Genomic DNA, 22,644 nt, shown 5'->3' with positions numbered 1-22,644 from the left:
ATATTAAAAAATATTAAGATATCATATAAAATAAATTTAAATATTTATAAGATATATTTAAAATTAAAATATTAGACTGACTAAATAATTAAAATTAGTTTTAGAGTAAGAAAACTCTTGGTATATCTATTTATCTTTTTATTATATTTATAAATGGAAAAATAAATATTCCAACTTAAAATGACACAGAATAAGTTTGAGGTGCAACATGTGTTTTATTTTAGGAATAATTAGTTCAATTTATTTATTTGATTGGATATTAAGTTACTCAGAATATTATATCATCTTTATCAAAAGGTAGAATTAGGCAATTTCTATTCTAGTTTTTTAATTTATTTCTTTGCTTATCAGAAATCTTTTACATATTTCTTTTATATTTTTAGAAAAGGATATACATTTTATTTGGCCTCTCAAATAGATATATAGTTCACCGTTGTTTATGAGCATTGATTATATTAGAAAATTATTATAATAATTATTAAGGCAGATTGTTAGATCCTTCATAAGTAATTTAATAATGCGATATTCCTCCATTGGACGGACATTGGTAAAAATTGTTAAAGGTCATCTATAAACATGTCCAATAAAATAAATTATGTTAATTAATAGTACGGAATCACTTGAGATAATGAATTTCTTATTACACATATATTTATGTCAAAAGATTAATTATCCTAAATATTGTGATCTTATTAGTTAATAAAAATTTAATTTTATTAAAAATATCTGGCGTGATAGAGATTATTTATCTGAGAATTTCTCAAACATACTTATTCAATGCTTAAATTTTGTCTTTTTTATTTTATTTTAACTAAGTGTATAAAATTTTGATTTTTCTGAATGTTGGATTCAAGTCTCGTGTGTTCGCAGGTGATGGAAAATCATAACTAAAAGCTTTGATTTTTTCCTTTTAGGGTTAATAGTTTAGGACCATCATTTTTCTTAATGTAAAATTTGTTCTAAATTAGAAATTCATTTGTAACTTTTTATTTTTGCGTGTAACTTTTGCATGGGATGTTTAATTTCGTATTCCTAAAGGCTCTCATAGGCTATCTGAGATTGTTGGTACTCAGTAAATATAATTATTTTTTTAATTAACTCATATTTTACCCCCTGCATTTTTATAGTTTTTGAGATATACTCTTGCACTATTATTTGTATACATTTCGTCCCTACACTTTTATTATTGTATATATTAAATCCTTCGGTTATAGTGCGTGTAAACGATTTTTTTCTCTGTCAAATACTTTTACATGTGAACAACACATCAGCTCCAGGTGTCTAAAAGAAGGACACATCATTTCCCTCCTTTAACTATTCCTATTTCTATCATCTTCCTCCATTTCTTCCATTTTACACACTTTAAAGAGGTAGTCCACAACCTTCTTTACAATAGCATCTATCTCCATCGAGCTCTTTTCTCTAAAGTTGCCCACTTGATAACCCATAACACGATTACAAGAAGAAATGGAAGTAAAGGGAGCTTCCATTTGTCTTTGTGGCAATCTGGCTAGGTTACAAACAACTGAAAGCAATAATAAAGCAGGGAGGATGTTCTACGCTTGTTCTAGTATGCAGAATAAAAAGTGTGATTTTTGCCGTTAGATCGATTTGGAGTAGAATGAGCATCAAGTCGTGTATGTCAATTGGCTGAGAAAGGAAGCAAATGAGTTGAAGGAAGAGTAAAATCAAGCTCTGAGCAAAGTTGGTGAAGCTGATGCCATTATTGTTTGCACTCTGGAGTAACGAAACAGATGGAGGCTTACCAAAATGATAATGATGAATTAAGGGTCCAATTGTATGCTTTAAAAGGAGAAAACCAGCTTTTGAAAGAAGACTCATGCCTACTTTATATGCAGATTGATACTCTGAAAGAAAAACTTGCGACAACTGAGGAAAAAATTGCCCATCGAAAAAAATCAATCAAGATGAAAATTTTGGGTGTTGGTCTTGGTATTGTTGTGGGCATGCTTGGTTATGTTGTTTATCATTTGTCTAATTTTGCTTTGTAGTAAGTTATTATGAACTTGTTTTATGTTATTATTATTGTTTTTAGAGCTGCTTATAGTTAGTGTTCAGCTTATGTTTTTCTCCAAGGAATGCAATGTTGTCCTTTTGATTATTAAATAATGTGCACTTTAAGGTTTAATGGCAGTAGCAAACAATGAATACCAATAAATTCGAGCCTTATAAAAAGTTGCAAGATATTATAAACTAATTAGAGTCTAACAAAAAAGTTGAAGTGTAATACAAAATCCCAACAAAATCTAAATAGAATCCATATATTTTAATACATTAACAACAACAAAAAATTGTCTCTTGCTTCATAGAGCTTTAGGGTCTCCATATTGGTCTAGTGGTAGCACCAATTCTCTTGTCTCTTTTTGCTTGTAATTATGACAGTGAAACAATTGGACTTCCATTCAGATGCAGACCTCTGGCTTGAAATGAAGCATCAAGGCAATCCTTTATCAGTAATTGATCCTTTGTTAGGTCCTGTAGCAGTGATTTCTAAGAGACTTGTGAGCTTGACCCACCAGTTGCATAGCCACCATATAACTTTCATGGCTTTTGTCCCAAAGACTGGTAATAAAAAAATAAATACCATTAATTTGAGTTTGACCAAATGCACACTAAAAATCAAAGTAATATAACTAATTACTGTAATGATGTTGATCCTGTCTTTAAGATCACATAGCACCCTACACCTTTTCAAGTTGCTTTTGTGTTACTTTTCTTGCTTGCATTTATTGGCTGCAATGAGAAATGCTTCACAACATGGTCATTGACGGTATTAAGAGCAGGCTATGAATAGTGAGGAACAGATTCCATTTGAGAAGTGAACAGGCTAGGGCTAAACCTACAATCTCCATTGAGTTCTTTCCTTTTCCCTTTTAAATCAACCTTTCCAGCATTAGGATTTTTTCCAGATGCACCTCCTTGTCTTTTTGGTTGGATTGTTTACTTTTTGACTTTGAATATTCCTTCATCAATTCAGCTGCAGTGAAGTTGTCTTGAGGGTTTACACCAGCTCCATTCTTCTTAGATTTCATTTGTGCTCCATCAACTTTATGTTTGTTAACTTTCTTTCTCACTTTCACCTAGGAACATAAAATTGCTACTAAAGGTTACAAAAAAGGCATATGTAAACACCATAAGCATTTTTGGGACAGCTTTTTAAGTTATACACATTTATAGATAAACTAAAACATTACATTTTACCTGAGTATCAATAGTTCTTTTAGGGCATCTTCATAAGTTATGCCGAGCCTCTTTACAAACACCACAAGTCATGATCCTTCCAGATCTTGAAATCTTTCTAGTTTTCTTCACTTCTTCCTTACCTTTTCTCCTATTTTTCTTCGGTCTACCAGACATTTTTAAACTCTAGAGGCTCAATCCTCTCCTCGCTAGTAGATTCCTAATGCTTCTTACTAGGAACACATTGAATAGTAAAAGCATAGGCCTTTAAATATATTTCCTTATTATACCAATCATGCACAAAGTCTTCAGGACGAGATGATTTATAGTATATTGCATAGACTGCATATTGACAGGGAATGCCTGTGAGATCCTATTCCCTGTAGTTGCAAGTTCTTCTTTCTGTATCGATAGTGTGCCTATCTTCTAAGTCATAAACATTTATGATCTCATACCCTTTATTATCATTCCACTCCATCTGCGAGTTGAAAGATTTTTTCTTGTTTTTCTCTAACTTCTACATTACTCTTAGAGATATGTTACAAATCTATGTCTTTGTTGACTCCTTTTTCATCTACAATCTATTCATCACTTTCACTCTAATATCCTCCAACATTAATATTATTGTCTTACATCTTGGCTCTAAAATCTAAACATTGAATGTCTCTAACAAATTATTGTCCACCACATCACACTTAACTTATATATTAAGATATGATTTGCACCAACTCTCAATTTCATACTCTAAAGCATTTGTACAATTCCATCACCCAACTATCTAATTGGTCCAATCTTTCCTTCCACTCTTTCTTGAATGTAGCTTGCGCACAACTCTAGAAACCTATTTTTCTCTCCACCCTTCTCCATGTCTTAGCCCAATTAGCATAGTTGTGCCTAGTACACATCATGTGCTCAGCATTGGACAAACAATTCCCTCACAGCACTTTCTAACCCGTGTGAAAATTTTAAATATTAAATACATACTAAAAATATTCCAAATAACAGTTAAAATGTATTGCAAAATTGTTACCTTATGCATATCAAAGATGACAATGTATCCTTCCCCATCACCAGTTGGCAGATCATGTTGCAAACACTTGAGAAACCAACCCCATGTTGCCTTTGTCTCCAACTGAACCACACTCCATGCTATTGGAAAGTCGATGTGCTCATTCTGAATTTCTTTGTACCGCCAAGCAAGAAGGGTACGAGAGAATCCAATACCAAGACGACTTCTTTCTTAGTTAAGAAGTATAGAGAGCTGTAGTTAGTTGTTTAACCAACAGAATTTGGTTGTTTCCATCACGTCCTATAACACATAACAGTTGGCCCTTGAACACTCCCTTAAGAAAACAGCCTACCCAGCCCCTCTTGTAAGCATCTATACACATATGGAATCTGCTAAATAATGATCTGCCCTATTTATTTTCAGTGCATGACTTGGTAAAACAAGTTGAACCAGGATTTGTTTGTGTAGTAACTTTAGCATAATCATGGACAAGTGCATATGCTTCTCTATAACTACCATTAATTCAGTTAAAATTTTCTTCTTCGCATGCCTACAAACATGTATACTCACACTCATTTTTAGCTCACTTGGTACTAATGCCCTGAAATCTTTTAACTTAAGGTTTGGTTGTATCATTATCCTTGTTTTATAGACTCCCTTTAAGTACTCGCTATTGTAAAAAATTGATTTGTTATGTCTGTAACACTTATGGTGAGGGTTGTATGTTTTTACAGTCAAAGTGTTAGTTGCATGATGAATACTGACATGTAGGACCCATGGGCAACCTTCTTGACATGTAGCTCTCAGCCTTTTTTTGTCATTTTTCTTAAAATGCACACATAAGCCCTTTATAACAGTATATTCAGCTACAGCTTCCTTACCTCCTTCATGTTTTTTAAAGTCATACCCAAATAAAAAATAGGAATTGTTGTAGTTGGCTCCTAGATTATTATGGTCTTGGATTTTCTAACTGCATCCTTACCAAGTTCCTCATTTGTCTCATAATAACTACCTAAATCAGAACTGTCATAGTACATATTATCATTACCTTCATCACTCTCACTAACCCCTGCTACCTCATCATCATCTACAGATTCTTGACCATCCCCAATTATATCGATAGGCACACTCTGGCCTTGTTCCCTAGTAGCTTCCTTAGGTAACTTTGCTTTAGTCCTATACCAAGATTCTCTCACATTAGCCCTAGCTTCTTAAAGCTCTTCATCCTCATCATCAGTTAGACAAGGGATATTAATATAAGTATCATTAAAGGTCTGATGATGGACAAACTCAAGAATAGCTTCATCTTTCTCAACAAGGTCCTCAACATTGACATTATTAAAACTAGGATAATTATTTACTACCTCTACAAATGGTTGAGAATTGTTAGCTGTACCAGTACCCAATCTCTCACTATTATGATGGTTAATATAGAAATCTAGCATTTCTCCATCCCTAGCACATTTACTAATTGCCATTAAATCATTGTCATTAAAGATCAGGGTGAAGTCCCCACCCACTGCATTCTTAAAATATAACTTAGATATCCTGTTGTAACCTAGGTCCTTCATATAGGATATAACATTTGGATAAGATAATAAGTCTATATCAAATTCATATTCCATTGTTTTACTCTCACTTCCAACATACCTACGAGAGTTACCCCTACCCTGAACAAAGCTACCCCCATGGTAACAACCAGTTCCACTTTAATGTCTGTCATACTTGGTAAACAATACAAGAATTTAAAATGTTCTCAGACTAGCATTAAATTTATACCGCAGTAGCACAATAACAACAATAGAAAACCTAATAAAAAACACACACAAGCAATTTCAAACAAAAATAATTAAAGAAATTCAATAGCATGTGCACTGACAATATAATACTTATAAAATTGCTAAGCTTAGGGACCACATAACATAAAAAGTATTAAAGAAATCTAAGAAAGACTAATCCTTACCTGGTTAGGAAACACGATGGTCCACCGCAGATAGTGACTTTCTTGCTTCATTTTCGATGAATTAACCAAGCAATACCAACACTAGCAAATGGGACCACAAGCAAATAACCTCTTCCTAATGCTCTTGCTAAGTAATGTATGTTTTCAGTTGCTCGATCTTAAGGATTTCTAGATTAGGGAAAAGAAGAGATTGCGGATTTTGACTTTAGAGATTTTGACGAGCTCTTGTTTTCTAGCTTTTGATTTGGGTATAATTTTAGGATTAGGTTTTCAAGATAAGATTCCCACCATGTGATGCTGTCGGTCCGTGTATTATTAGTCTTTGAGCTGTCAGTCAGTGTATGATGGGTCTTCACTTTTGTAAGTGGGAAATCAAGATAAGATTCCCACCTTGTCTCTCCCTGTCGTTTTGTATTATCACTTCTCTATATAAGGTGAGGTCGATTGAGAATAAAATCAAGCAAGTTTTCCTTTCATCTATGTCTATCATACTCTCTCTTATGGCTTTCTAAACCTCTTCTTTCTCTTCTTCTCGATCCATTGGCAATGAATTAATTGTTGCTACGATCTGTTTCTTCTATGATCCAAAAGGGCTAACTCAGCTATCGAGGTCCAAAAGAGCATAAAGACCCCCATGGCGAGGTGCCTCTTTGTGGTCTTAGCTTGAGGATACTCATCTGCCTTGAGTTTACAGCATGAGGATTATAGAATGAATAGCTCTCGACTCCTCTTGGTATTAGAGCCATTGGTGACAGAAAAGTGAAGACCCATCATACACTGACTGACAGCTCAAAGACTAATAATACACGGACCGACAGCTTCACATGGTGGGAATCTTATCTTGATTTCCCACTTACAAAAGTGAAGACCCATAATACAAAAGACTTCTCACATGCATCTTAAGATAAAAAACTCAATAATGCTGCTACTATACCCATGTGAGAATAATGCATCAAAAGATGGAATTGACATCTTATCTTTCTTTGTCTTGATGTCTAGCATACACAACCACTATCTTTTGGATTATTGAGGAGGATACGTCCATCAGTAGTTAGAAAATACTGTCATCATCATCCATAGGCTGAGAGTCTTGCATGATGGCCTATTTATGTTCATTGGTCAGGCTTGGATCATCCAGTGGGGTCGGAAGTATAGAAAAGGTGAAATGTTCATTGAGTTGTCCAGTCCATAGATGTCCATTGAAGGTGTAGACTAACAGTGCAGAGACATCAGTCGTCCTTAATTCATTTCTGAGTTGCAGGGCCTGCTTTAGATTTTCTGTGATCGTTGGAGGAGCCAGATGCAGAGGACTATCAAGTGTTCTCCAATAATGGCAGATATTTTAAGTTGCATAAGTGTTTTCTGAGAATTGGAGATAAGGCCTGTGCAAGATGAAAATGGCATGGTACTCTGAAGCTCTAGGATTATTATCTGTGAATAATCTGTTGTCATGAATAAGCTTAAGGAGCTCCTGTGTCCATTGGTATGGAGTTTTGAACCAAGTAAGGTATCTCCATGGATATGATCCTGAGTTTGTCTCATTATTGAAAAAATATAAGAGATTCATGATGGGGACTTCAATAGCATGATGACAAATGGTAGAAAGACACCATAGAAACCATAACTCACTTTCAATCTGCGGATGAGTAGGAGATAGGTGATAGATCAGACACCAAGGGTAATCTAGAAAGAAGAAGTTGGGTTGCATTGGTAGTGAGAAGGTTTGTTGAAAAGTTGCCAGATAGTGGAACATCATGTTTCGGGCAAAATTAGTGACTTGTTTGGTTATGAGGTTGGTGGGAAGATCTGGTGGTGAGGTAGGTTGTAGCGTGGTTCTTGAAGATGAAAAAGCCATAAAGATTATGAGAAGATTTACTGTCGAGGTGAGAAGAACTATAGGTTGATTTTGTGGTTTTGAAAGTCTGGATAAGAAATCGGGAATTAGATTTCTTGTCCCTTTTATATGCTAAACTTCAAAATCATACCTACTGAACCATGATTTTAGCCGCAATAATTGAGGCTCAGGTAAGACCTTCTGGTTGGATTCAAGGATTTTCGGGAAGGAGGAGTTATCCATCCGAACTAGGAAGTGCTGTCCAATCAAGAAGAATTCGAACTTTTTTATCCCGTACTTGACCGCCAAAATTTCTTTATAGGTAGTGTGGTAATACTTTTTCGAAGAGGAAAACTGTCCGGATGCATAACTACATAATTGTTCTTTGTCATGGAGCTTCTCTAGGAGGATAGCCCCCTATGCATAATCAGATGCATCTGTCTGAAGAATGAGTTCTCTTGTGGACGAAATTATGAGAGGTGGAGGATTGTGGGCCAGCTCTTTTAGTTTTTTGACAGCTGTAGTTTGCTCTATTCCCCAAGGAGGAGGGTCCTTCTTAAGCATCTTTGAGAGATGACATGTGTAACTAGACAGGTGTGATATGGCTTTTTTGACATAATTTAAAATCTCAAGGAACTGTTGAATTTGTTTTACTGAAAGGTTTTCTTCTGGGAAGTGATCAAGTTCCTTCTTCAGATGGGAACCATATGTGTATTGGCCGTTCTTGAAATGCATGCCAAGAAATTCTATCTCCTGTTGGCTAATAAGACTCTTCTTTTCTGACAACATGATGCCATATTTTTGAATGATGGCGAGGAACTGTTGTAGGAGTTGATGGTGTTCCTCAGCTGTTTCTGAGAATAGAAGAATGTCATCTATGTAGATCAAAGAAGAATAAAGGATAGGCCCAAAGATTTCAATCATGGTCTTTTGAAATTGTGATGGGGCCGTTTTTAGCCCAAAAGGCATGACTGTCCATTGATATTGGGCATTAGGGATACAAAAGGCTGTTTTGTATCTCTCTGAGGGCTGGATACCCAATTGCCAAAAACCCGCTTTCAGGTCAAATTTGGAATAGAATTGGGCCTTTTGGATATGGACCTTGAGGTTTGAGATTCGAGGGAGAGAAAATTTGTTGTCTTGTAAGAAATGGTTTAAGGGCTTGTAGTCTATGACAAGTCTCTTTTTTTCTCGTATTTTTTCAGACCGTTTCTCCACATAAAAGGCTTGACAAGCCCATTGTGAGGTTGTGGGCTCAATGAGGCCTTGCTGTAGCAGGGTTAAACATTTCGATCTGGCAAGGGCCAGATCTGTAAAAGACATTCCCATATGTGTGGCCCTTATTGGGTTGATGTATTCATTGAGCTTGAAAGGAAGGCTGATATAGAACTGAGGATTTTTCCATAGAGGAAGAGGGTGTTGGAAGTGTGAATGAGATTTTGGACAGAACTGAAGGAATTTTTCTGTGTATTGTAGGAATGGTGGACTCGTATCTGTTATAGTGAACAAATTTGAGGTTTCTGTGTATGGCCGAAATTGTCTTTTAAATTTTATGCCAGTTGGCAGAATCTGAAGCTTCTGAGCTTGATGGTAAACATCAAACCCTATCAGAATATCCTTGCTTGAAAGATTCGAACCGATGATATGCGTCCATACTACGCAATCAGGAAAAAACTGTATTCCAATCTTCTGTCTTGTGATCAGAGTAGTTTTGAAGGTCTGACCATTGGCTGCCCTAAAAAACTGATTATGGGGCTTCCAATATTCAGATGGAAGGACCTCTGGATTCGTCATGCTTCTTTGAGCTCCAGTGTCAAAGAAAGCTATAACTGTGACAGGTTTTGCATATTTTGAGGGCAGAATTTGTATGGGAACATAAGGAACTTGAGGTATTTTGGTTGCAAGCTGAGATGACTCTGGAGATGGGAGTGGAGTAGCAAACTGAGATAACTGAAGGAGTGGATATGGAGAGAAAGGATACTGCATCACATCTCTCATAATATCTTTTTCAGTTTCTTGTCTCAGAGAGAGACTGATCATCAAAATTGGGATCTCACTTTCATCCGAGTCTAAAGAGGACTCTTGTGAGGATTCTGTGGAATCTGAAAATTCTGTTTCAATCCCAAAAAGACTTTCTAAAGTAAGATCATCTTGCTCTGAGATGAGAGATTCTGTATCCTCTTTAAATGAGTCTGGAAAGGACATAGACATGCTGACTTGTTGAATCATCCTTGCTGATTTTTCTGGATTCTGGGGACAGTTTTTTGCATAGTGTCCCTTTCTTTTGCAGATGTAGCATCTGTCATATTTGTGACCTTGATTTCGTTTCTTCCGGAAATATCTGAATCCTTTTGAGCGTTTCTTTCTTTCTCTGAACTCCTTATTTCTGCGCAGGTATTTTTGGAAATGATACCTAGTCTTCTTCTTATGATTAGAACAGACGCAGTTTAAGGCCTTGCACTTGATCTTGAGATGATTTTTATTATAGGTCTTCTGGACTATCAAATCCCTTTGAGATAACCGTCTGAATAATTCATGTTGATCACAAAGTCTGTTGATGGAAGATAGAGTGAATTGCCAAATTTCTCCAAGTGTGATAGAGGTGACTGGTTTCTTTGTTGCAGCAATCATGTTGTTGACCTCTGGTTGTATTCCATCCGGTAAAGAGGTGATGAAAGTATACTTCAGTGTATCATCACCGTCATGTCCTCCAATGACATAATAGAGTTTAGACATAGCAGAATAATATCTTTCTAGATCTTTCATCTTTAATGAACAACATTTTCGATCAAAGAACTCTTGTTTTTGCTGTCGTATGACAAGATCATAACTTCCAAGGAACTGATTATGGAGGATTGTAACTGCTGGTGAAGGAGTTGGCAGTGCCACAAATTGAAGCCTGGTATACTCAGGTTGTGACTGAAACCAATCTCTTAAACTTCCTGTGAACCTTGTGACGATTTCGGCAAGAACCTTTTTGAGTGTGGCCCCTTCAAGGGTCATTTGGAGATCGATCCATGCCAGGAATTCAGAAAGCTTATCTTTCCATTTTGATGGAGGCAAGTCATCAAAAGAGAACCAAGGTCCTGTTGGTTTTAACCTTGGGTAAGGAGCTCCAGTAGGAGCAAAGAATGACTGTGCATCCTCATCCTCAGGTTCCACTACTTCTGGTCTGGGATCAGTAGTAGAAGTATTCATTAGGATTTCAGTAATATCCGCCATTTCTGAGGTGTTTGAGGAGGAATCAGAATCATAGGGGCTGATGAGAGATTGTTCTGGTAGTTTTTCTTTAGAGGCTGGAGAAAGAGAGGTTTTCTTTTACTGGATTTCTGAGTCTTTTGGATAAAGATGAGAGAAAGTGCCAAAGGGTTGATAAAGGGTTTCTTGTTGTTGTTCTGGCTGTGGAAGGAAGGGAAATGAAGAATAATATGAGGGAGCAATAGCAGAAGATGTAGAAGCTGCTGATGTAAAAGATGGGATTACGGTAGACTGATCTTTTCGAAGATCATGCTCAATCTGGTCTATTTCCCTTTTTAGCCTTGTTATCTCCTTTTCCTTCTGCATGAAGGCTGGAGTGATCGGCTGAGGATGTAACACCCGGAATTTTTATATATTTACTAATGAGTTTTTATTTAAGTTAATTTTAGCTTCATTATTATTGGGTTTAATTTGAAATGATTTAATGAAAAATTTAATATTAATCAAATAAATGAGTTATTTTCTATACCCAATTAGTTTGAAATTTTAAGAAATTATTCAAGTAAATTATTTGAGAAATGATTATATTTTGGTTATTCAAATTTTTTTTTCCAAATGCATATTTATATAAGTAAAATTATATATTGGAAAATTTTGGAAGAAATTATAAAGGATGTTTTTATAAAAGAATTTTGGAAAAATTGGTATTATAATTGATTAGTAGTATTAAATTTTAAGTTGGAAATTGATTATTTAATTTAATTGTGTGTAGGATTTAATTGGAGGATTATTTTGGAATAAGGATTAAAAGTATAATGTTATTTTTATGGGGTTTTAATGAAAATTTGTGAGTTTGGTATTTTCGTAAATAAATATGTCGGTCAGGGGTATTTTTGTAATTGTGTATTTTTAATAATTTGGTTTTGGCCCAAATTAAATAGTTAAGGGCTTAATTGAAAGGCTAAAGGAAAGTTTGGGGGTTAAATTAGAATTCTGCGGGATGAAATGGTAAGTAATTAAGGAAGTTGAGGGACCAAATTGTAATAAGGAAAAGTTCAGGGGTCAAATGTCGAGTATCAAGGGAAAGAAATCGGGAGAGAGAAAGTAGATCGGAGAGAGAGAGAGAGAGTGGCGAAGAAGAAGGGAGGAAGGCGGGCGGCCGGGCGGGGCGGGCGGCGTCGGCGGAGCTGGCGGCGCCTGTGGTGGCTTAAACCAAGATCCGGTGGAGAGAGATAATGGTGGCGGCCCCGCGTTTTTCGGCGAGCTCCGGTGAGGATGGACGATCGGAGGATGTATCCCGACTCTCCTCATCTCAAGCTTCGACTGGCACCGGTTTTGTGGCGATCGGGTTTCGTTTGCAAATCGGCCGAGATCGTCCGCAAATCTCTCCCGGATGATCGGGTGTCGGATCGAAATCGGAAGTGAGGATCGTCAGCCGTTATGAGTCCGATGGTGTGTTCGGATCGTCGATCGGACTCCGCAGTCAACCGAGCGATCGGTAATATTTCTTTGGCCCGTTAATTTTAGAAATTCTTGGTTTAATTGTGTCTATTGGATTATATTGAGTATTTGATGATATTTGTGAGTCATAAATAATTGCCCTCGTATTTTGTCTTTGTGTGGCGAGTCGGAAATAGTGAAGTTCGGGGACCCGACTCCCGTTGTTTAAATTGTTGGATATTTGGAGTGTTTTTCCGGCAGGTCCCGGACCCGCTTTTACAGGGAGTAATGTTCGTGTTGTAAGGGAGGTTCACGGATTTTCGTGAGAATTCTCCGAGTCGAAATTCTGCATGAGTCTAGACCTAGGATTAATGATCGATTGTTTCAGCGTTTTAATAAATTTTTTCCGTGACTAGATTGTCCGTTCGCTCGCCGGAGAGCTAGGAGGTCGCCAAACCCGCGAGTTAAAGTCATATATCGCTTACGCACGTGTCATGCATAAAATTTGATTTCACATCGTGAATATTTATTTGCAATTTCAATTTTTCATTCAATTATTATTATTATCATTTGCATGATGCTTTTAATTACTATTTAAATATGTTTTTCCTTTATTACCAATTTTAATATTGCATGATGACTCAGGGATGGGACTAGAACATAGGAGTTGGATGAGTGTCCCAATATAATCCGAGAGAGATAGGGAAAGGGTAAAGAGGTAAAAAAATTAAGAAAGAAAGATTAGGACCTGCCCTGGTCGAGCATCGCTCTCTGGGCTTAGTAGAGTGTGGTTGCCGGAGTAAGGTCCCCGGTCGAGCATCGCTCTCGGCTTATTTGGATATTTAAGTGACCGGAGGTAAGGTCCCCGGTCGAGCATTGCTCTCGGGGGCGCCAGTCTTATTGGATTAAGAGAGCCGAATGGCTACTAGATTTCTTATTTGGATATTTAAGTGACCGGAGGTAAGGTCCCCGGTCGAGCATTGCTCTCGGCGCCAGTCTTATTGGATAAGAGAGCCAAAAGGCTAAGGCCGAGAGTTAAGTGACCGGAGGTAAGGTCCCCGGTCGAGCATTGCTCTCGGGCGCCAGTCTTATTGGATTAAGAGAGCCGAATGGCTACTAGATTTCTTATTTGGATATTTAAGTGACTGACCGGAGGTAAGGTCCCCGGTCGAGCATTGCTCTTGGGGGCGATCTTATTGGATAAGAGAGCCAAAAGGCTAAGGCCGAGAGTTAAGTGGACTGGAGGTAAGGTCCCTGGTCGAGCTTTGCTCTCCGGGCGCCAAATCTGTTGGAATGAGAGGTTCGAGATGTTAGAGTTGAGGTTAGTCGAGACATAAGTGTTGAAATAATCGAGATTTTAGAGTTGGGATTAGAGTTCTACTGAAGTACTCCGTCCCGTTGTATGTGGAATAATTTTTGTTTAAGCATGGCATGACACATATGTCTTAACATGACATGTATGGTTCGTGTAATTTATTAATTATTTTTAAAATTAAATGAATGTGATATTGAAATGTTTGAAACTGTTTTAGATATATGATTTTAACTCACTCTCGAGACTGACAGTCTCCATTTATTTTTTTCAGATTTGTGATCATAGTTCTCCATGACTCTTATTCAGTAACCCGACTCCTTCATCATCGGGTGATGTATTTGATTTGGTATGTAAATTGGTAAATCTTAGATTCTCCGTAGTAGTAATAGTAGATGTATCAGTTGTAAATTTTCTGAGTTTCAGGTCTCGCCTAGTTCTTCTGGCAGACCGATTAAATTATGTAAAATGTAACTATTAAGATAATTTATGGTTTTAATAATATTAATTTGAGATGAGATTTGTTTAAATCAGTGAGTGTCAGGCTTACTATGGGTTTCGGTGGCCTTAAACCTACCCATTCCCTAGTGCCGGTCACGGGCCCACGGGTGGGATCGTGACAGAGGAACTCGAAGCTCTTTATCCAGAGCTTGATATTTGGCAGTGAGCGATGAATAGAGCTGGAGTACTTCTTGAGAGAATGAGCCAGGTGTAGAGCCTGATCCAGTTTTCCATCTATTTTCTTTAAATAGGAATTCTGGACAATAGAGTTGGAGGTTTGCCAGTTCAGAACCTCTTCTGGTGGTGTGAGGGGCTCTATAGATCCTGAACGAGTAATCCTTGAAGGAAGAATTTCAGATCTCTTATTCTTCGTTTTCTCCAGAGGAGGGAAGTCTTCCGGTTGGAACATGTAACAACCTTGGATTGGTGGTTGTACTACTAGTAGATCAGCCTGGATTTCCTTTCTGCAGGTTGCAGAAGGACTTTTCCCAAATTCAACTCCCAGTTGGGCCAAAAGTGCCTTCATTTCATCAAAAGTGATGTCAAGGACAGTCTTTTCTTCTTTTGCAAGAAGATCTAAGGCTTCCTTAAAAATTGGGAGAGGAGCTTTGTTTTGATTTTCTTTTTGTCTCTTGTGGATGCTAATCCAAGGACCGTCTGGATCCCGGTCATCCGGCCTTGGTTCCATGACTGAACATGGAGTCTCTGGAGTCATATTTCTTGGATCTTTCTTAGAATGCTGAAAAATGGTTCAGCAAAATCTAGATCATCTCTACAAGTGCATCCTGATCGACACATTCCTGGGTCAACATCCCAGATGAAGTGTTCTTTTATTCTGGCAGCATAGATCTGGTGCCCAGAAGACTGGAATGAGTGGATAGGGATCTTTTCTCTGGGTCTAGATACAGGCTGAATCATTGATGCTTGAAAGATAATTGGTGAAGATTCTCCTGTCTTTGTGAAGATCGTCTTAACAGTCCCGTCCTTTTAATTGACAAAAAGAGGGTCAGTAGCTTGAACAGGCTTAGCTTGGGATGCCTGAAGCTTTTCGTAGTTGGTTACCCATTCAGTTGGGATCAACTTTTAAAGATCTTCCTTTTCCAGTTGCCTGGGGGCCTGGACAATCGTAGGAATCTGACCAGAGTCAGCCATAATGAACAAAGCATCAGAGGAGGCTTGAAAGTCTAGGATCTGCAGATTAAAGGCATGATCCTATAATTTGTAGACTATCTGATGATGTAGAGTCACAGAGAGAGCGTTATCTACTTGATTTGCTCTTGTTATCTGGACTTGTACTTTAAGTGCAGTGGATAGATAGGGATCGTTGAGGGATAGATTGAAATTGGGGAAGAAGGTCAAAACAACACTTCTTGTGTTGAGTGTTGTGACGATCGTGCCACCATCGCATGTTCGCACTGAGGTATCCGGTGTCCAGATGGCGACACGGGTCAGAATCGTAGACCCATTCTTCCATGATAGGATAGGACTAGTCTAACTGCTCCAAGATGGAGATGTGTATAGCCCTGTTTCCTCCACTGTTCTATGAAGGATGTTGGAATTTCGAGAGTAACATACTGCTCCTGTATGGTAGCAGTGAGTGAACATTGAGAAAGGGAAGAAGATTGGAAATATTCTTTTACAGAAAGGGGTTGTTTATGGATAATCTGGTTAAAGGTTTTTCTGACAAAGTTTTGTTTTTTAAAGATATTGTATGGGTTCATAATAGGTACAAGGGTGTTTTCTATTTGAACATTCTCAAGTATATGAGAAATTTCTACAAGATGGTCTATCTTGTTGGATATGGTTTTCTTACATGAAGGAGAGAATTGCAGGGACCTTATTCTTTTATATTTATAATGTAAATCAATCTTTAATATAATATGTAGAAATAATAATCCAACTAATATTTATACCCTTTTCATTTGACAGTGCATGTAATACATGTGCATGCTATCAATAACAGAAGGATTCAATATATACAATAATAAAAATTTAGCAATGAAATGTATACAAATAAAAGTGCAGGGGGTATATCTCAAAAATGATGAAAGTGCAGGGACAAAATGTGGGTTTTTTCTTCTTTTTTTTTTTGGCATTCTTTCTTAATTCGTATTGGAGCACTTGTTGAAAATTAAACAACAACACGCATTGCAGCTACCAACATCATTAATTGCTTCCTGTTAGCAAAAACAATTGATTGACATTTTGCCTTCTCTTGTTATGTTAGGTGTATAAAATTCTAGATTATTCTATAATTTGAATCTTCTCATTTCTAATTGACCTAGCAATTTATAAACTAACATTATTGACTCACGAGTTAATGTCAATGAATGTAATTATGATAAATCTAATTTACAAGTTACTTTTTCTTTCTGGAATTTATATGAAACATTATGCTAGTCAACCATATACTAGAAATATTTCATTCATCTAATTTAATGTTCAATAAAAATCCATAAAATTATCAAATATTCAAGAATATTACAAAGAAAAAAATAAAAAGAGATAATGGGGCAACGAAAAGAAATTATTTATTATTTTTCTTTGCATGGTTTGATTACGAATACCCACCATGATTATCAAACTGATCCAAGCCCATCAGATAGGGCCCCCAGTGCCTAATGCTTAAGCCCAGAGTCCGCTGGTCGCTCACTTTCTATTCCGTCGTCGATCAATCCGTGGCGCGCCTCCTCAATCCTCGCCACTCGCCACTCTCTTTCTCATCAATTCTTTGCAGAAACCCTAAACCCTATAACTCTGAACAATCAACAAAGAGTATAGAAATGTATCTAAAACTTACCCTAATTACCACAAAATGAAGCGCGTATCCAAAATATCAGACCTAGCAGTCCAAGCAGAGCTGCTCTCTCTCAACAAATTTCCTTCAATAACCCAAACCCTCACCCCTTACATTTTGACCCTCACGAAGTCTCCGATTTACAAGCTTGCCCGCGCACATACTTCAGAGCCTGTTAGCTTTTTCCCTAACATTATTAGCCTTTTCTCCCGTAGGTTCCCTGTTGACAATAAAGCCATAGAGGATTTGAGCAAAACGGTGTCACATTTGCGTGATGAATTGGTTCAACATGCTGAGGATTCTGATAAGTTCTTCAGGGTTTTGGAGGAACAGGGTGATTCTTTGTTTAGAATGCGCAGTGATAGATCTGCTCTAGTTGAGTTACTAAGACAGTTGGTTTCGCTGCCTCACTTAGCTGTAGAGGTATTGCAAAGCTTTTATTGATGGATTTTTTTTCTCTTTTGCTTAATAGTAATTCATTGCGTGTGTTTGTTACAATTGATATGTCATTGGCAGCATAATTTTCTTTTTCGTTCTTCTTTATGGTCGTTCTTCATGATGATCGTCAAAATATTAATACTGTGATAATTTCGTAGACAAGCCAATTGGTTTATATCACAAAGAAATGATTCGTTGGATTTATGTAAGATTTAGGATGTTGAGTAAAAGTAAAATTGAATCTATAAGCTAGTTCGGTAGAATTATGCAGATATAAACTGTGGGCTGACTGCAAATTTTTTATCTCAATTACAGGTTTTTAACTGGAGAAGGAAACAAACTGAGTGGAGCACACCTATGACACACGAGGAGTATGCCAAGGGTATCACGATTGCTGGTAGGGCTAAAAATGTTGATCTTGCAATTGAAATTTTTGCTGAGGCTTGTAGCAAGCGTCGTAAGAAAACTTGTATATATAACGCGCTGATGGGTGCTTACATGTATAATGGCCATTACGATAAATGTCAGTCACTGTTTCTCGACTTCAAAAAAGAAGCAAATATAGGTCCTTCGGTTGTAACATATAATATTCTTATATCAGTTTTTGGTCGCTCAATGCTGGTTGATCACATGGAGGCAACTTTCAGGGAGTTAATGAATTTAAATATTTCGCCAAACGTGAGTACATACAATAATTTGATTGCTGGCTATGTTACTGCTTGGATGTGGGATGATATGGAACAAGTTTTTCAATTGATGAAGGAAGGTCCAATTTACCCACATCTTGACACCTACTTGCTAATGCTTCGAGGATATGCTCATTCTGGGAATATAGAAAAGATGGAAGAGATGTATAAATTGGTACAAGATCATGTTAATGTCAATGAAGTACCATTAATTAGGACCATGATATGTGCATATTGTAAGAGTTCAATTACTGATAGAATTAAAAAGATTGAGGAGCTATTGCGGCTTATACCAGAGGAGGAGTACAGGCCTTGGTTGAATGTTTTATTGATTAAGGTTTATGCGCAACAGAATTTATTAGAGGCGATGGAGAACAAAATAGACGAGGCATTTAAGCATGAAACAACTATTACTACAGTTGGTATAATGCGGACAATCATTGCAAGCTATTTTAGATGCAATGCAGTTGACAGGCTTGCGGACTTTGTGAAACGCGCTGAATGTTCAGGATGGAGAATCTGCCGATCTCTCTATCATTGTAAAATGGTCATGTATGCATCAGAAAAGCGCTTGGATGAAATGGAGAGTGTCCTTAATGATATGGAGAATTTCAATCTTGGCCGCACAAAAAAGACATTTGTGATATTGTACAAGGCCTACTTAATGTGTGGTAAAAAATACAAGGTTGAGCAAGTATTAGGTTTGATGTACAAGCATGGATATGAGGTTCCAGAAGGTGCATCTCCATCCTAACATACTTAGAAATTCAGTTGCATATTTTAACAAATTGCTAGAGGCGTTCAGCTAATGCCATGAATGGTCTGTCAAAATGTAACATGGGGTTCAGATTTCCAGTAATTCAGAGGTACACATTGTGTTTCATATATTTTATTTGTCCTGTTCATGTGTTTATCCTCTTATGGTTTAAAATCATCTGATAATAGCTAATGTTCATGTTTGTGATATTTGTTATACCATAAGCATACACTTGCATCTCTCTCTGGTATAAATTTATGATAAGACCAACTGATAGGTAGTGTACCTATTATTATGCTTGAGCTTAATCCTGTGATTGCCCAAGGTATATGGAAGTTGTGCATTTCCTAGGGTGTCACTTGCAATCCTTAAGGACAGTAGGATACTCCTTCTCATCCATGAGCATTCTTTGCTGGAAAAGATCCATTTGAGTTGTAGACACCAGTGATTTTAATAAAATTCAACCTCAATGCTGTCAGCTTGGCCATGAGGTTTAAAGTTCCCTCAACTGGTTTTATTGTTAACATTGTCTGTCTTAATATTTCTTGGTTTTGCTCTTTTATTTTGGTTGATGTTGTTTGTTTCCTTAAAGAGACATATCATTCTCCATAATCTTTCTTATTGCTTGATGAGGAATCTTCTTCGCTTATTCTAAAACAAAGTGGGTTCTCTTTCACAATTTATTTTATTTTATAATTTTATATCCAGATAAATTTTTCCCATTGAGCTTTGTTAAATGCGGAACGCTTTAGTATTCTTTTCCTTGTAATATCTTTTTGTTCTCAAATTTCACTTTCTAAGGTTTTCTGAATCATTTCTTAATCTGCATGTGTTTCTAAAGTATTCTGATGGTGATATCTCATAATTAAAGATTAATGTCTAAGTACGAACATTCAGAAATTTTTGATATTCTTTCCTTCAATTTACGTGTTATGTCAGAAGGTTAGTCTGTATTTAATATTAGTGAGTTTGCAAGCATCTAATTACATGTTCATGCATTTGTTTTGGTTTTTTCTTCTTTTCAGTATAAAGTAGTCCTGTCTTGTTTTTCTTCACTTTCTAATATATGGAACATTGAAAGTCAGAAAATACTGTTGCCTGTATTGCTGGAGATACGAGTCATAATGAAAAGTAGTTCCTTGGAGAATCTGGTGGGTACTAGATCATTTCCCCATTTTCATGGGAGAAAAAATCTCTGGACACCCAATATGAAGGTTTTGCTGTTCCACTTGAAAGAAGGCTGATGATACTTTTCTCCTTGAACATGCATTTCCATTTTTTCTCCATCTACAGAAGCAAATAATAGTGCAATTCATTTTCATGATTGCATATCTAATTTAAGACCCCATTAATACAAAAAGGGTTGTTTTTTGTACTGACGAGGGAAAACCAGCATAATCAATTGAATAACTATCATGGCATCCTCTCTTTACTGGGACCTAGAAGTATTAATGCCTTTTCCCCAGCCTTTCATACTAAATGCTTGATTGCATTTGCAACTACATTAAGAAATATCAAAATTGTACTCTGTTTTGGTTGGCTATATATTTTACTGATTCACTATCCTTGAAATTGCAGAGAAGATGGTATGCTGTGTGATGGACTACTACTGTGATAGTGCTGAATGCTACAGAAATTGAAATAAAAAAAATCAACAAGCATGCAGCAGGATGATGGATATTTTCTGCGTAAATCCGCCTAGCCTCCTCTGTAATGACTAGATTATGTTGGAAAATTGTGAATAAAGTTTGCCTTTGTAGTCTGGGTGGACCTTGCAAGAGTATGCTATTGCCTTGTTCATCATGAACAAAATTCTAGCTTGTGAGGCACAGAAGCTGATACAGCAAGTTAAATGTTGCAGAGATCATAACTTAATAATCAACGACTTCAACATTTTCAGCTGCTCTGAAGTTGTCTCCTAGAATCGACTGGCATACTAGGAATTGATTCTTAAGGTATTCATTGAGATTTATCACATTTCCTTGTATGCATGCTAAACTAATTTTCCTTTAGTGATGCTGGAGGAATAAGTGATATCAGGCGAAGAGCACTGCGGTAGATCATGCCTTGCTGATGTTCTAATTTGGAACTGCATTGCAGTATTGTTCTCTGAAGTGTAAAGAAGGAGAAACTTATTCCCTTGCTAGGGCTTATACTCTCACTGATAACTTTTTCTTTTTATTTCTTTCCTCTCTACTATTAAGTAGGATTGTCAAATGCAATGTTATTCTGCATTTTAAAAATTACCACCAAAGCTGCAGCTGGTCGCTTGAGTAATTCGCCAAAGTCCATGTCAATTTTTCAGTCAGTAATCGTGCTGCGCGAGAGGAAAGCTAGGGGGGATAAGAGAAATAAAAAGGGCACAATTTAGACTTTAAAGGATAATTATGGTAGTTTTTCATCAAAGATTTTTGGTTAATCTATAAATTGTTTTAAAATTTATATCAAAATTTTCAAGGGATATACACCAAGGTACCTAATATATTTTAAATGAATGAGTCATTTAATACTAATATATATATATTTTTTTTTATTAATTTTAATATATACATCAAATTTAAATAAAAAATCAAACTAAATTATATAAATATTCAGGTACAACGAAAGGGAAGATAAAAAGTTGATATACAGAGAGCCGCACGCTTCATGAGTTTAAGCTATGAATGTAGCCTTTAGAATTCACAACTCGGCAACATTTATATATTGAAAACCCACTTTATGATATCGATGATTATAATCTTGTCAGTTGTCACACCTGCTCTTCTTCACTTCTGACACTTTTTCCTTCTATTTCTGTCTACTTTTATTTTCTTTATCTTGCATCTGTTGATAAATAAATCTAGCTGCCATTTTCTGAAGTCTCCTATAGCCTCCAATCCTAGATTGTTTCAGGATGTGTTTCACTGTTTACTGAATCTGCTGATGGCAGCATAGCAGGTTAAGTTTGGGTAACCCAGTCACCTTCCTTTTGGACAATTATAAGGTGGCAAATAGCTGATTAACGAAGAATTTCAGTGGCTTGTAATAAAGCGTATATGAAGAAAGCTTAACTGCAACTTCAAATTGGCAATGCCACCTTTAGGCTTTAATTCTGCACTTGTACTTCAAGTATAAGTTTGAACCATGCACTTATGTTTCCGCCTTCTCACTTAAATACCAAAATTCTTCTTACATGTGAGTGCGGTGCTTCTGGCTCATATGCATTTATTTTGGGCAATAAACATTTTATTAACAGCAGAAGAACCTACTTGTGAACCAGACAAGGGGGTTTTGATGAAAGAAAACAGTAATAGGGAACTTATCAAACATGCATGAGAAAGGAACAGGACAAGTTCTGTATTGAAATTCCATTCCATTTTGTCTTTCCTTACATTAAATAGCAAGGATGAGGACTCCTTTCTTGTTCACGTTTCTTTCTACTCTTTATTATCGAGAATCTCCCCGCCTTTTCCTGTATTGTTGGGGAGTACAAGAAGATGAGGCTATGGTGGCTGGCTGGCTGATGGGG

The 22,644-nt window shown here is 36.7% G+C and overlaps 1 protein-coding gene and 1 long non-coding RNA gene across 3 annotated transcripts; one reads left to right on the top strand and one right to left on the bottom strand.

Moving 5' to 3' along the window:
• Window positions 1-2,187: 2,187 nt before the first annotated feature.
• On the bottom strand, window positions 2,188-6,557 carry LOC8285830. 2 transcript variants are annotated; one of them, XR_007215203.1, is made up of 2 exons: window positions 3,223-6,557; window positions 2,188-3,101 (listed from the first exon to the last, which is right to left on the bottom strand). It is a non-coding gene; the product is annotated as an uncharacterized LOC8285830 (long non-coding RNA). The 2 variants fall into 2 exon arrangements; XR_007215196.1 differs by having other exon boundaries at window positions 4,232-6,557.
• Window positions 6,558-17,072: 10,515 nt separating this feature from the next.
• LOC8285828 (pentatricopeptide repeat-containing protein At2g30780) lies at window positions 17,073-21,317 on the top strand. Its single transcript, XM_048379242.1, has 3 exons — window positions 17,073-17,678; window positions 18,009-19,245; window positions 20,715-21,317. The coding sequence occupies exons 1-2, from the start codon at window positions 17,274-17,276 to the stop codon at window positions 19,131-19,133; spliced, it is 1,530 nt and encodes a 509-aa protein (XP_048235199.1). The 5' UTR covers window positions 17,073-17,273; the 3' UTR covers window positions 19,134-19,245; window positions 20,715-21,317.
• The last annotated feature ends 1,327 nt before the right edge of the window (window positions 21,318-22,644 follow it).

The sequence above is a fragment of the Ricinus communis genome, chromosome 1 (assembly GCF_019578655.1).
Source record: "Ricinus communis isolate WT05 ecotype wild-type chromosome 1, ASM1957865v1, whole genome shotgun sequence".
NCBI classification, from domain to species: Eukaryota; Viridiplantae; Streptophyta; class Magnoliopsida; order Malpighiales; family Euphorbiaceae; genus Ricinus; species Ricinus communis.
The sequence above is the reverse complement of the archived record's forward strand: the minus strand, read 5'-3'. Positions and strand labels throughout refer to the sequence as shown.